The sequence below is a fragment of the Cynara cardunculus genome (assembly GCF_001531365.2).
Source record: "Cynara cardunculus var. scolymus isolate 2C chromosome LG 1, CcrdV1, whole genome shotgun sequence".
Taxonomy (NCBI): Eukaryota; Viridiplantae; Streptophyta; class Magnoliopsida; order Asterales; family Asteraceae; genus Cynara; species Cynara cardunculus.
In genome coordinates, this window is record NC_037528.1 from 1,748,564 (window position 1) to 1,764,319 (window position 15,756).

The window sequence follows — 15,756 nt, forward strand, 5'->3', positions numbered from 1 at the left end:
AATACATTGAATGCAAACTGTAAATGGAAAAAAAATATTATTGAATTTAATTGTCACACAACACTTTATTATACATTAGTTGTTCATTTGTCGTGTTCATAAAAAAATCAATTCGTTAAAAAAATAAAAGACGATGAATATATTATATTTTTTAGGTATTCGATACCAGTCATTTTTTTATCGTCTTGATGAAAACTTTTTACCAATGTATCTATACTATATTATAAAACATTTGACAATAACTTTTAAAAACCGTTTATTATGCATAAAATACTGTTTATTAATGCATATTACTTAAAATTCAATATTACAAGTAAATTATATCTAAGTACAATTTACTAAAGTTTCATGTTTGAATTCGTCTAACTAACTGCGAATAAACGTAATCAAATAAAGGATAAACATATCATTTTAAATATAAAAAATCTGAAATATAATTAAGATAATCATTAAGTTCTAACAGAATAATTAATATTATATTTATAAAAATTTATATTATTAAACCAAAAATAAAAAAATGAATTAAAGAGATATACAAAAAAAAAAAATTAAATAGTTAGTTTGATACTAATATCATTTTTTAAATTTTTTTTATGATATCTTCATATTTATATTTATTGAAAAATAAAAACATTATTGTTTTCTCAAAATCACATAAAAAAACCGTATTATAACATCGACTGAGACAAAAATAAATAAAATGAAACATTAAATCGAGATATATCTCGCTGCATTGTGTGAGTATCGTTCTAGTGTTATAAAATATATTTAGTTTTGTTATAATGACAAGGGTATAAAATGAACATATGATTAAAAGTAAGGTGCAAAATGAACATATGATTAAAAGGAAGGTGCAAAAATGAAAATTACATTGAAAAAGCCTTTATATGAGTTTCCGATCCCCATTGATAACCCTAGTTGGGGAGATGCTCTAAACGACTCTTGAGTCGCGTCCATTAAATGGCGACATCAACCTTCAATTTTCACATGGTTTTCGAACCATTTTGCGTAGGTTTCAATTCTTAAGGTAATACGCTTCAACGATCTACGATGATTTGTTGTTCGTGCCTAAGATCCTTGGATTTTCGACATCGATGAAACCCCTTGCTCTCGAATCTTCCCTATTACTATGAACATCGTGTTTTGGGTGCTATAGGTCTTTTCCTTATGGTTCATCGATTAAACCAATCATGAGTTTCCACCGACTACCATCAAGACCCATTCAAGAAATCTTTATTTGCCACCATCAAGACCGATTCAAGAAATCTTTATTTGCCACCATCAATATTTTGATTCAAGAAATCTTGATATGCCACCGTTAACAAATCTTGGTTCAAGAAATCTTGATTTGCCATCATGAAGAAATCTTGATTCAAGAAATCTAGATTTGCCACCATTAAGATATCTTGATTTGCCACCATGAAGAAATATTGATTCAAGAAATCTAGATTTGCCACCATTAAGAAATATTGATTTGCCACCCTGAAGAAATCTTCATTTAAGAAATCTTGATTTGCCACCCTGAAGAAATCTAGATTCAAGAAATCTAGATTTGCCACCCTCAAGAAATCTTGATTCAAGAAATCTTGATTTGCCGCCATTAAGAAATCTTGATTCAAGAAATCCAGATTTGCCACCATTAAGAACCGGTTGACGAATTCCCCACTTTTTCCAATTAATTTGAATATTATTCTTGAAACAATATGGATGCATCGTAAACCTTTCTAGAAAACATATGGATGTCAAATCTAGTTTGGAGCTGCACGAGAAGGTTTTACGGCTTGGGATCATGATTTCTTGTTGACGGGACGCATTGAGAACAAAACGAACGTTACCGTTACAAATATAAGGCTAAAACGGGCCAACTCGATTAAGGTAGGTCTTAAGATTTGTGTACTCTTTTGAGACTACAAAAACAAGTTCCATGAAATCATATTTTCGAAATTCACATGCGTAATCACGGCCATGTAAAATCCGCACTTGCATTTATGTCAGAAAAGACGAGAGAAAGGGATTTCGGATTATAAAAAACCCGGTGCGTCAACTATGTGTAACACCCCTAAAATAACGAGAAGTAACACATCAATGACTAGCGCGTGCAACGAAGACGAAGTTAATCCTTAAAAAACTTTTTCATACTTAGAAAAGAACAAACAAAATTACATATGTACCATGACTTTTGTAAGTAGCATGTAGTAATGTACCATGTACAACATATCAAGGTATATGATACATCGGATTCGAAAGTTTAAACGATCTGCTGGCTGTTGAATTACCTACTAAATCGCTCCATTGATCACCCGAGTTTCCGATAATCCGAAATCCCTCCATCATAATCTCTTTCCTCTTTTCTGACTTAAATGCAATGGCTGATTTTCCATGGTCATTGTCACCTCTGTGAGATTTGAGGATGCAACTTAGAGAACTTGTTTATGGATTATGGAAAGAGTGAAAGAACATACCTTAAAATGAGTTGGTCCCATTTGTGGTATCCAACATTCATTAGATTTGTAACGGTAACGTTCCTTTTGTCCTCATTGCGTCCTGTCAACAGGATGATCTTGATCCCGAGCCTTAAAACCTCTTCGTATAGCTTCAAACTGGGTTCGATCACTGGTGCCACCCCTTCGAGTACCCATTTGTCGAATTGGGCACTATTGAAAGCTTCCAACCTACATAAATCCCGAACACGAACGTATCAGACAAATCGCTCATTGTTTTTGGTAGAGAACATAACAAGACGAAAGAAGATTCTTGAGAGAATTACAATCCGTCCATCTTGTTACAAGAATATTCAAAACAGTGGGGAAAAGGGGGGGAAATTCGAAGCCAGTTCTTGATGGTGCGTGGCAAAATCAAGATTTCTTGAATCACATCTTGAAGTTGATGGTGGCAAATCAAGATTTCTTGAATTCTAAAGTTATCACCAAATTTTCTTGAACCAAAACCATGATGGTGGCATATCAAGATTTCTTAAACCATGCAAAAGTTTTCACCCACATTTCTACAATAAAATCTTGATGGTGGCATATCATGATTTCTTGAATCATTCAAAATCTTGATGATGGCTTATCAAGATTTCTTGAATCACTTCAAAGTTTTCACCAAAATTTCTTGAATCATAACCATGATGTGCATATCAAGATTTCTTGAATCATAATTCCGAAGTTTCCACCCAAATTTCTTCAATCAAAAAATCTTGATGGTGGCATATCAAGATTTCTTGAATCATTCAAAATATTTCACCCAAATTTCTTGAATCAAAATCTTGATGATGGCAAATCAAGATTTCTTGAAAAAAAAAATCTTGATGGTAGAAAATCAGGAGTTCTTGAATAAAAAGGTGGCAAATGAAGATAGAAAATCAAGATTTCTTGAATAAAAAGGTGGCAAATGAAGATACCCAAAACCATGTTCGGAGTAATAGGGAAGATTCGAGAGCAAGGTCTCATCGACATCGAAAATCCAAGCATCCATTCCATCATCCTTCAATTGCAGGCTCTTGGCATAAACTCCAGCCTCCTTCGAAACCATTTCAAGATCAAAATTATACGACCGACCCAACATGTACGCTTTCACGTAATCTGCGCATTCCACTGGAATCGTTCTCCATGGACTCAAATTATTCGATTCACCCGCGACTCTCCAACTCGTGCATTGCATATGAAGCTCCTCCGTCATGTTCTTCAGTCGGTGTTCTGGGTATTCGATGATCAAAGGTCTCGGAAGGAGATCGATGTCGATATCCATGGTTTTTTGACAGAAAGCCACGGAAACAAGACACAAGAACATGGTGAATCCTAGAAAATCCATGTTTTTTATAAGATCAAAACGACAAAAATCTGAGAGGTTAGAGAGCTCTAGATTGTCGTTTTGACCTTGTGTTGATTCCAAGAAGTTAGAACAATGGTTGAATATGGCTGCCAATCGCCATCGGCTGAGCAGTCCGAGGGAAGCTCCGGTCTGGTTAGCCGGTAGGCGAGGTGAGGAGATGAATTTCTCAACGGAATTAACGTTTTGTTTATATAGTTTTGTGACGATAAATTATGACCAGAGCTATTTTTTTGGGATAAATTGGTCGACACAACCAAAATCACTGCATTGAGTTGTTGTACTTTCTGCTTCTTTAATTATTTGGTTGGTGTATTTATGTTGGTATTTGTTTGTCCTAAAACATTGAATAATTTGAATATGATTAAAGGGCAAAATTTACAAAATAGCAATCTATTTTCATAAATTTTTTTATTATAGTATTGTTGTACTTCTAGTTTTTCTTATTACAACAATGTACTTTGAAATTATTTTTTATTAGAACATTGTATTTTGAATTTTTTTTACCTATTATAGCATTGGACAACTTTTTGATTTAAATTTCCCTATTATACCAGGTTTTCATGCCACCTCATTATCCACGTAGGCTATCCACATGTACTATATTGATGTGACTTTCTTATTACAACATTGTACTTTCAAAATTATTTTATTATAGCATCTATTATAGTAATGTGACTTTCTTATTACAATATTGTATTTTCAAAATTATTATATTATAATAAATAAATACGTTATTTCATTACTATTATAGTATTAAGATGTTTTTTAGGTTTTTTTTTTAGCAAGTGTTTGGTCTTCAATCTTGTCGCTAGTGTGTCTTAGTCTAACTTAAACCCGTATTTGTTTCAGGAGTGAACGAGTCATTTATTGAACCTGAAGGGTTGTTTTGGAACATGTTGAATCTTCAGGGACTAGAGGGACTGTCTTTCACTTACAGGAATACTTGAGGTTACTGGAGCATTATTGAAGATTCCTTAGGGGGCAGAGTGTAACTTCAGAAAATATATGTGTAGATGTTACCATTTATTTTGCAACAAACAATTTCATTCTGTGCAGCGTGTTTTATTGATTTGTGATTTTTTTGTGTTGAATGGGCACATTATTTTTAATTTTTATCGAAATATCTTCCTATATTTTGTATATTAAAAAACTCCCTCGGTTTTTACATCCCTGATGACATTCTAGAGTAATACAAACGAATAGAACTCGAACTCATAACTCAGATCAAGATCAAGATTGAAGCACAAGCCATGGCATTGGCTTGATAAAATTGGTTGTTTGGCAAGGGTCCGTTTATGCTGCGATGCCACTTGACAACAACCTTGAGTTGGTGCTAGAATGCCATCTTAGACATTCGGGTTCTCCAGAGGGGTGAACATGAAGTTGCCGGAGAACATTGATTCTTTATCTGCATATCACAATCACATTGTCAATTTCGAATTTCATAAACCAAACAAATTCAATAGTAACGACATAACACAGCCTCTATCGTATTAAAGTTGCAACAATTTCCAGTTTAGGAACATTCTATGGGAGTTGTTAGCATTTCCTAAGGGCCCGTTTGGTTTGCAGGATTTAATGGGATTTGGAATTGGTTCTATTCTGATCCCACGTTTGGTTTAAAAGAAAATCTGGAATTGAAATCTCCACAAACATTGGATTGAGAGATCCATGAAATAGTTGGTATTTCATAGATTTTGTTTGTAGTAATATTTTATTATATGTTAAAAACATTAAGAATCAATTAATAAAAGATAATTAAATTTGTTTTATAAATTATCTATAAAGAATGGAATTCAATTCCATTCCAAATTTTACAAACCAAACGCACCAAATCCTTCCATGAAATCCAAATCCCTCGAATAAATTCAACCAGACTAAACAAGTCAAAATTATTTATGCATCTTTTTATTGTTGTGACAAACAATTGGAGGTGGCTACAAATAACTTTCTACTGCTAGTTTTGTTGAGTCGAACGTTGTTTTTGTTCAAAGCATAAAGCATAATAATAAATCATATTGACACAGATATGCACAACGAAAGCAAAGCAATCCATACGAGAAAATGTATGTGATCTACCTGTCAATGACAAGCAAGTGCATTCTCGCCGGACATATCTTGAGAAAGCCTGAAAATTGTAAAAACAAATTCAAGCAGCTCCTGTTAGCCAACTCAAAAAGGCCAAAGTACCACATCAGTTTCATAATATAAAGAATGGAACAAGTAAAAGACACTAACTACACTTCATGACACCACAGAACCATATATATTCTGAAAACCATGGGAACCAACTATTAATGGATTATTCATATGAATATACCTAAATATTCATTAATATCATTGATAATGGATATCACACATTCTCATTATTCATGATATTCATCTCGGAGTATTATGAATATCTATCATGAATATTTTATGAATAGTTGGTTCTCACGCTTCTCAAATGAACCTCCCCCATGCAAGTATTGGAGAAGACATGTTTTGTTGCATCTTGCAAAAGTGAAAAAAGAGATGCAATTTCATGTCCCAACTACCGCTGATATTATAGCAGAGGTGAAAACTTGCCAGGACAGCTGGTAATGCAGTAGCATCATATGTTGGTGAACCATCATCGGAGAATACATTCCTACAGCAGATGCAAAGATAATTAGGAAACGAGAGCGGACTGCAAAACGGATAGAAAATCAATGGGTAAACTCTTATTTCAATAGAAGTCCTTCTCACACCCATGAACCTTTTCAAAGAAAGAGTCCCTCAAATCGTCTTTATATCTCTTTTTCTCTTTACCCCTTCTTTTGATTATATTCATTTTAAACAAACATCCCTCGAGTACATATATCTGTTCTTACTATTTTCTTTCCAAGACACTTCATTCATATGTGCATCATTCTGTCTATAACCACCCAGTGACTATTGACATGTCTTCAACTATGGTCGCATGTCTATTCAACTATCCAATTCCTTGTCTACTATCGAATCCATCTTTGATCTTTTGTGTCAAAAGTTCAAGACTTAGAGCTGCATCATTCACTTCTACCATGCGAGCTCAGCCTTAGGGCAATTTTGGTCTATTTGGTTCAGTGTTGAATGTAAAGATTTGAATCCCTTGTTCACATTTTGCTCATTTACATGCAAAATCAGCTTAGACATTTTAATTAAATTGAGTATGTTAATAACCACAGAGTTTACTCGCTACTATATTAAGTACTTAGAAGAAGATGTCACAGAAAAATTGTGCACTAAAAAGAGGTAAGATTGTGCAGAAGCAAGTGCTAGTAGTAACATTTAGTGAATGTCTTACTTCCATATTGCATTTTGCAATTCATCCGGTTTAGCTTCTGGAAGCATGGCAGTGTCATAAGCAACAATATTACCATAAAATACTTTTTCCAACTCTCTCATCCATTTAGACAGCAGCAAATTAACCTGCATTCCAATGGGAGTAGGAATTATATCACTGATTTTTAAGTTCTGGGAGATGACCAGAAACAGATACTCAACATTTAAGAAAAGATGCACGTGCAGCAAACAGAGATAAAAGAAAGGAACACTCGAAGACCCTTCATCTCAGAATAGGTTCAAAGATTGCATTTTTGCATTTTTGGATGTCTATAGATGCAAATATACTTATATCTCGCTCGTTCATGGCATTAAAAAGACCCAATTTATCCTTGTCCAAAAGCTGGACAGGGGTCAAGACACTGCTGGGCACTGATGGCTGATCCATACCTTAATGGTTAGAAGCTTTCCTCCCTTTTTCGTTGTAATTGCCGTTCACATTCATCGATATGCTAACTAAAAGTAAGTTTATTTAACCACAAGGGTGGTGCCTGATTGGTTTGAGCTTGGTTCCAAAGGTCAAAAGTACCTGGAGATCCCACGTTCAAATCCAAGGAGGAATAAAAATCCCCTTGTGGCCACGGAGGTTCAAATGCGGCGACTCCGGGCTATTTGCAAAGCAAGTGGTTGCCCTGGGATTAGTCGGCTTGCATAGCGGGTTGGATATCCAGGTTAATAAAAAAAAAGTAAGTTTATTTACGAAACAGTCAAATACTCTCCTCAGGATGTGTTTGAAATCAGATATTGAGCCCGCTAAGCTAAGTTGAACAACAAAATATTTTCCGCAAACCAACTACTATGAGAGCTCAATCGGCAACAACAAAGGAAATTTAGTGCACAAAAATCATCAACATAGATTACTAACCCCAGCTTTAGAAACCCTCATCTCTAAATCATGATTATATATCTCATACACATACTGTCCCAGTTCAACACCTTCCTTTCCTTCCACTTTCAAGCGGCGCAAACAGAGCCACATGTATAACATGAGCATGGAGAATGTGGTTCTAAAGGTCTTCTCCAAGCAAAGAACTGCATGTGAAGGAGAAATTTCTGCATTAGATCATCTACTTTCTAGCAAAAACACTAGAATTTTCCTCATAATTCATTTGCTACAATAAGTTTTGCTGGAATCACACAAACAAAGGCAAACATTATATGCAAATAGATCTTCATTTGGTTATTTCTAATAAGAGATCAAAATAGAAATACGACAGTCTAGACTCTAGATGGAAGCAAGTTACTGAAATCTTCTAAACCATGTGTTGTAGTTATAGTACTTGATCAATCTTTGGAACTGTTATACAATCAGCACCTTTGTTATGGAAAGATCAAGTTTTGGAACCAATAGCCTAGATAAATACAACAAACAAATGCATGGTCAACATACTAACTTGGCTATGGAAAAGGGGATGGATAAAGCCTAGTTTAAAGTATAAACCAACTTAATTTAATCAGAACGTTGAGGTAAAAGATTGTGTATCATCATCATGATAATAAGAAAATGCTAACCATCATAAACTGACGGTTTATCAACTTGAGAAATAACACGGCGATATATAACATTTGCTGCTCGAATAGACGTGCTCTGTTTACTATAAAAGAGCATCAATCTGAGGATAAATCGGCGGATACCCTCATAATTAGGCTCGTTAATCCTCTTCGAGGATCCAGGTGGCAAGGCCAATGACCTCGGCTTGGCACGGAACATCTTGTTCAAATTTACCTGTGAAAATCACTGCACCCTAATCATCACAAGTAAGCAAGTTGACAACCTTGAATAGTACAAAATCTTGTTGATTACTCAAAAAGCCAAAATTAATCTACACAAAATTTGGAACAATTACTACGAACAGTAACATATAGAAGTTAAATCAAGAGAATAACCATCACTTGATGTCTCAATCATGTAGACCAACAACGCCTAGTCCACTTACTTCTAACAACCATCATATCGTGTATCTTTCACCCAACAAGTCCTCCAGATCATGCAAATGCCTACTCCAACTTACATGTGGGTTTAATAATTCCATATGCAATATTACATATATACGAGACTCCTCAGAAACCAAACTAAATAATCATTTATCGGACTCTTAAAAATCTGGAAGAGAAATCCAGAGTGTCATGCAGGCATTACAAGTCAGAATGATGTTTATGATGCTCCTTATCTACTAGAAACCTGAAATAAATACTAATCCATCTGTTCCACGGTTAAAAGTACAAGTAATTTACTCATACTGGTAGGTTTAACCTTCTCCCATGTGTCCTCATTTCTGACCGTATATCCCTCTTATTGTGCAACCACATATCCACCTCAACAATCAAAATTATGCTTAACCAGTCTTACGTGCACGTGTTTGATGATTGGCCCAACATTTTTGCTCAAGCATACCCTTAAGCACAAAATTATGAGCTTCATAGCAACAAGAGCCACGAAGCCGACATTTTAAAGAAGTAATTGCACAAGGATAATGATAATAATAGGTCGACCGTGATGCCCCAAGGCTACTTTGCTCTGGAAAGGTCGGGAAGGGTCTTTCTTTTGCATTTTGCAAAGAGCATGCTTATACTACCAAAAGGAATTTGGCCTAGCAGTAGTTGGGTTGCCCAGGAGGTTAGGGGTTCAAACCTCACCAAATATTAGGAGGGCATGTGAGTTCATTTGCCGTATATAAATATTATATACTTCGAAAAGAAAAATACATCAGCATGAAGGGAAAGTTACCGTACCAGTTGCTCCAAAGCTTGCCCCTACATTTACAAAAAAGAAAAAAATGTAGGTTCAAAAGAAAAAGGTTGATAGTTTATAAATTTACTAATTTCTACCTCTGATTTAGCTGCATAACTCTTTCTGGTAGAACCTGGAGCTATTGGCACCTCAAAAGATGGAACCCTAGAAATACTCTGGAACCAAAAACTATATACATCTCTAACCACTTCTGACTTCTTCTGCCTCCCTACCCTGTACATTTGACCTAGGGTCCTACTCCATTGAAGCACCATCGCAATCACAGTGATCTAATAGAATGAAAACAGAAAGAAACTCAAACACTTCAATATTGAATTGTAGTTTCCAAAATGAGAATTAATTTGGTGTGAGAAACAATAACAAATGGCCTGTGATGGCAAACACTTAACAGATATCTCTTTTGCCAAATTTTCATGGAAGTTCTTAAACCCTATAAGAGTAACAGAAAGAGTGTACAGTGTGATTCATTTGGTGGTTATCCTCTTCCAACCACTCGGCACAAAAATGAATATGAATACAACGGTTATGGTCCTGCAAATTTAAAAAAGCAATCATTTTCTGCAAAGTATATTGGTTTGTTGTGTTCTCCTTCACATGCATACACAGTCCCTGAATTCTCGTATTGATTTAACTACAGCTCTACTTCTCTCTGTATGTGTGAATTCTGTACGGAAATAGTGAAGAAAATGTAATTCAGAACTACTCATCTCCGTCAATGGATTTATATATTCATCTACCAATATTAGTTTTTAGTGCTTACAGGAAGGAATTAATTACTTGAAAACTCAAAAGTTCAGGGAACAGATGGAGATGTGACATAGGGTTTTTCAGTTTACTTACGACTTCCTTCCTCGATATGGTAGCCCTTTCTCTTCTATGTATCGATTATCCAACAACAATCTCACCATTGAAGACCTTCATTCAGCTTCAATTCCAGATTCCTCTTCTCCATTGCAATCAAGAAGAAGATGCTCCGTATTAGATTAGACTCGGGTTCTAGAGAAGGAGCAAACCGACCCGTTTGAATCATGATCAAATTTATTATTTTATACGGATAATTAAAATCAAATCATTAATTATAATTAAAAAAATATTAAAATTACGATCAATTAGATAACATTTGGATATGTGTATATTGTTTAAAGTTATATTTATTGTTGATGATGTTGGGTTTTTGATAAATTTGATTATTCAAATGGTACGCATATGTAAATGTATTAGTCATAGGCAACGACTTTGAAGAATGACATCTACCATCTATTAATTTTCTCAAATGCAACTCTAATACAACGATATTCAGGTAGAAGGTTCGACTAGATAAAAATAATCATCCTCACTTAGGGGCTGTTTGATTCGTTTTATGTTAAAGCTTGTATGGATATAGTTGTCTGTATTGATATAGTTGTCTATACATTAACAGATAAGTGGTTGTTGTCTAAATAATACAAGAGTTTGATAAAAATATTGATAGATACATGTATAACCATTCATAATGGATTTCCAACTGTTCTTTTCTTTTATGATCTCAATTATTCAAAATTGAAACTAAAGAGTCAAATATTTAATGCTTACAGTCCCATTTACAATGAAGAATGGTCTCAAGTAGTGATGTCTACGTTGGTGGTAAGAAATCTTTTGCACTTCACGTAACCCAACCAAAAGGAATGAACAGGTTCGCTGCACTTCCTTGCTCCGATCGAAAACCCCCAACAAGACCCTCCTTTTTTTTTCTTATCCCTCCCTTCACCATCGTCCCTAACACCACGCTATCTAGCCCTCTAAAATCTTCGCCGGCAACAGACACTGGAATGGGGGGCTCACTCTTCCAGCCTTCACCAACACAAAACACACACCCACACACACCTATACAAAGCGCACACATAGACCCGCATGGGTATTTTGCCTTCCTTAAACCCTAGACTCCCACATCAATATCGAAATCAAGATGGAGAGAGCTCGTTTCAAAATTGAAAGAAGACTTTGACCCAAATCGAAATCAAGATCAAGGAACATGTAATCTCGTATGTTGATTTAAACCCAGTTCGAAATCTGGGAGATGGAGAGAAAGCTCGTTTCAGAGATGGAGGACGAGGGATAGAGAGAGATCGAGAGATGGAAAGGAGGAGCAAGGAGCTACAAAACCATCATCTTCTTTAAGGAGGCATGCCTGAGAAAAGAGAAGGGAGGCAGCGTGAATCATAAGGGCAAGAAAGGAAAAATGAGGGCTGAATGTAGACCACACCCTTTTACCAGCTGACCGAATAAGCCATCATATGTTTCATAAAGCCAACCGAACAACCTTGTATGCTTACCGAATAAGCCATACATCCTATACAACTTATTAAGTTGCTACCGAACAGCCCCTTATTGGGTAAAACTCTTGGTCTATGTCATCGTTCTATGGTAAAATTCTCGGTTCTTATATTTATTGATTCTCATATTATTTTATCAAATTATAATTGTAATAAATACAAATAAATAAATAAATAAATACCAAAATTCCATGAAATTAATACAATATTTAATCCCCATTATAAAAAAAAGGCACATTTTAACTTTCAAATGGAAGAATAACATAATGGTTGCTTTATTAATACTCGATAGATATTCGAAGCCCCTTTTTGGTAAACGAAAAACGTATCATACCAATTTAAATGAATACGGTTTGATCGCATTTACTTTGACAATAACATTACTTTAGGGGTTAAATCGGTAATATTGACAAGTGTTTTGGTGGTCACGTATTCATGTTTAGAGGAGGGTCGTTCTTTGTATTTCTTTCTTTAGTAGAATTCTTTTGTAAGTGATAATGTGACATTAATGGGCGTGATGTAAATTGGTCTTAGCTGCCAACGAAATGACTCAACATGATCAAAATAAAAGCAAAACCACATTTGTTAGATGTCTTTTTCGTGCATCATTTGAAGCATGCTTTTCGTTCCCTACCGTGCTTAAGTAACATTTCTTTTACAATAAAAAACTTGAACGGAAATATCTTCTTTCCTAAACAGTGTGAAGATTCGGGGCAAAAAGCAAAAAAAACCACATTTGAGTGTGAAAGCTATGTGTTAGTCTCATGGTCATGGACCCGTCTTGAACTCGTTTGGATATGTTAATATTAAACATTTCCAAGATCTTCTAAGTTGCTTTCCAAATATTGCAATCGTATTGTTAAAGGTCGATCTTAAGGGCAGTTTTGTCTTTTTGTATTTTATGTTAATTGGTTATAGCTGGTCTATAAATTTGAGAATTTTTAGTTATATATTGTTTCACAACAAAAACACAACCTATTTATACAAGAACCCTAATTGAACTATTATTAGTAAGAATCCAAACTCTGGTTAAACTAACTATAACCAATTAACGGAAAACCAACTAGTCTAATAAACCAGTTAACATAAATACAAAAGACAAAATTACCCTTAAGATCAGTCTTTATTACATACTCTTATAAGTCAACTGCTTTTATCAAAATATATGAATCTTGAACCTGTATACACATCCAAAATGCATTCCGTATCTTAATTATGTGATGTTTTCCATTTCAATCAACATAAAAAATAACCCTATTTTAAATAAATAGCTTGTAACTAAAAAAAGACGAAAAACTTGAGAAAAGATCCAGTTGATGCCTAAAACTTATCAAATTGTGCAAGGGAAGAATCCAACAATGATCCAAACTTACGGGCTGTTTATTAAGCGCTTGTTTGGTAAATGTTTACCGGATAAATTTTCTTATCGGATGAACATGACAATGACCAAGAATCTTATCAGGTAAGAGCGATGAGAAGGATGTAGAGTCTTACCTTGTAAGTGAAGATGACGACTCTTACCCGGTAAATTGTTGCATTTGATACATTTTGATGTACTAAAATCTTACGCATCAAGGTAAATTATAGCGTTGATTCCTATAAGTAAGAATTTACAGGGTAAACATTTGGGTAAACAACTCTTTAAATGGAATGTTATTAGATATTATCTAGTAAAAAATATTATATATATATATATATATATATAATTTAAAAAAATTAGAAGAAATAAATTGAGGCACTCTAAAAATAATACACCACGATAATAGCATATGGACAAAGCCTCGACTTATCGAATTGTCCCCTCCATGTGCTAAAATAATTATTTTATTTATTTTTTTGAATATTTGTCATATTACTGATTTTTATTACCAATCACGTTAATATTTATAAGGCAAAAATATGTAACTCGAATACATGTAATAACATATTTAAATATTACGAATTTAGTTAGAGTTAGAGTTATATAATTTTCTAATTGAAAATCATTTTTAAAAAATTATGTCTTATTTGAATGTCTTAATCATAAATAACGATATATAGTTTTAGGGGTCGTTTATCAAATATTTACCCGGTAAGTACTTACTGGTAAAATTCAACACTATTATGTATTTGCCGGGTAAGATTTTAGTCCACCCAAATGACATTGTATACAATAATTTACCCGATAAGCATTTACCGTGGTAAGAGTCTGTCGCCCTTACTTACCGGGTAGGACTCCTGATCCTTGTCTCGCTCTTACCATGTAAGATTCTTGGTTCTTACTATATTCATCCGATAAGATAATATTACTTGGTAAACACTTATCCGGATAAACGTTTGGTAAACGACCCCTTAGTTCAGAATTGCAGTGTAAATAATGAATAATATCATAAACTGACCGTAAAGAACCACAACATCGTAGGTATTTGATTGCCAATGACCAAAAGCATGTGACCAATCAAGAATCTAGTTCATTAAAATAAACTATAAAAAGGAAAATCCAAGATGTTTGTTGGTTACTTTATTAAGAGAAAAAGTAGATTAAAACGTCTGTGTATATATAGGGGAGGTTTGTAAAAGCGCGAGAATAATCTATTAATCACATATTGTGATAACAATAAAAATTAAAAGATTTTTTAAATCAAAAATAAAATTAAAACAATTCAAAAAATTTGAGAGACAAAAGAGTAATATTGCAATTCAAAGTGATAAAATTTTAAACACACGATCATATTAAACCTAATAATCTGGATAACATAATGGACTATCATGGTTATCGCTTATTTCAACACGATTTGGATGTGATAAAGAGCTAACTTAGAAAATCGACTACCGATTTTGTGTGATATGAATGTGATAATCATGTGATATCAATATCATAACAGCGCACTCGATTTGATCATAGTTTCGATCGGTTCAAGTTTTACAATCACACAATTATCACAACGGTTACTCATGATTTCGATAGGTTAGGATTAGGCAATCACACATTTATCACAATGATTACGGACGAAATCCACTAAACGATTTGGTGTGATATGGGTGTGATAATCATGCGATATCACTATTATAACATCACTTGCGCACTCAATTTGAACATGGTTTCGATTGGTTAGGGTTAGACAATCACACATTTATCACAACGATTACTCATGGTTTCGATAGATTATGGTTACACTTGATTGATCATTATGGTTTCGATATGTTATGGTTACACAATCACACAATTATCACAAAGGAAGAGAAGAGAGTGGAAACGAACGTGATCAATCCAAGAAAAAAAGGGATAATTATAATTAATTAAAATAAAATAAAAATTATAAAAATTACTTAATTACATTACTGCTCTTAATAATTTATTTGTATTTAATATAATTTAATTTATTAATCAAAAGAGTTTGGAGTTATTGGGTTGTTCTCGCGTTCTCGTAAATCGCTGGAGTTCTCGTTTGAACCTCCATATATATATATATATAGAGAGAGAGAGAGAGAGAGAGAGAGAGAGAGAGAGAGAGAGAAAGAGAGAGAGAGAGAGAG

General features: G+C 34.1%; 2 protein-coding genes across 5 annotated transcripts; both read right to left on the reverse strand.

The window, feature by feature from the left end:
- Positions 1 to 2,217: 2,217 nt before the first annotated feature.
- LOC112500917 (acid phosphatase 1-like) lies at positions 2,218 to 3,813 on the reverse strand. Its single transcript, XM_025104537.1, has 3 exons — positions 3,404 to 3,813; positions 2,463 to 2,672; positions 2,218 to 2,395 (listed from the first exon to the last, which is right to left on the reverse strand). The coding sequence occupies exons 1-3, from the start codon at positions 3,811 to 3,813 to the stop codon at positions 2,218 to 2,220; spliced, it is 798 nt and encodes a 265-aa protein (XP_024960305.1).
- Positions 3,814 to 4,961: 1,148 nt separating this feature from the next.
- Positions 4,962 to 10,885, reverse strand: LOC112520710 (ubiquinol-cytochrome-c reductase complex assembly factor 1). 4 transcript variants are annotated; one of them, XM_025129212.1, is made up of 9 exons: positions 10,769 to 10,885; positions 10,006 to 10,197; positions 9,910 to 9,930; positions 8,812 to 8,902; positions 8,042 to 8,208; positions 7,139 to 7,263; positions 6,403 to 6,463; positions 5,914 to 5,962; positions 4,962 to 5,242 (listed from the first exon to the last, which is right to left on the reverse strand). In XM_025129212.1, the coding sequence occupies exons 2-9, from the start codon at positions 10,180 to 10,182 to the stop codon at positions 5,181 to 5,183; spliced, it is 753 nt and encodes a 250-aa protein (XP_024984980.1). In that variant the 5' UTR covers positions 10,183 to 10,197; positions 10,769 to 10,885; the 3' UTR covers positions 4,962 to 5,180. The 4 variants fall into 4 exon arrangements, with proteins under 4 accessions (XP_024984980.1, XP_024984972.1, XP_024984990.1 ...); XM_025129204.1 differs by having other exon boundaries at positions 8,689 to 8,902; XM_025129222.1 differs by lacking the exon at positions 10,006 to 10,197 and having other exon boundaries at positions 8,689 to 8,902.
- Positions 10,886 to 15,756: the final 4,871 nt, after the last annotated feature.

Coding starts and splice junctions, on each gene's coding strand:
- LOC112520710 (XM_025129204.1), bottom strand. CDS start 10,182: ATGGTGCTTCAATGGAGTAGGACCCTAGGTCAAATGTACAGGGTAGGG. Junction 8,903..9,909: donor GGCAAGCTTTGGAGCAACTG/GTACGGTAACTT, acceptor TGATTTTCACAG/GTAAATTTGAACAAGATGTT. Junction 5,963..6,402: donor CTGCATTACCAGCTGTCCTG/GCAAGTTTTCAC, acceptor TACAATTTTCAG/GCTTTCTCAAGATATGTCCG.
- LOC112500917 (XM_025104537.1), bottom strand. CDS start 3,813: ATGGATTTTCTAGGATTCACCATGTTCTTGTGTCTTGTTTCCGTGGCT. Junction 2,673..3,403: donor TACTCCGAACATGGTTTTGG/GTATCTTCATTT, acceptor GGATTTATGTAG/GTTGGAAGCTTTCAATAGTG. Junction 2,396..2,462: donor TGGGACCAACTCATTTTAAG/GTATGTTCTTTC, acceptor CAAATCTCACAG/AGGTGACAATGACCATGGAA.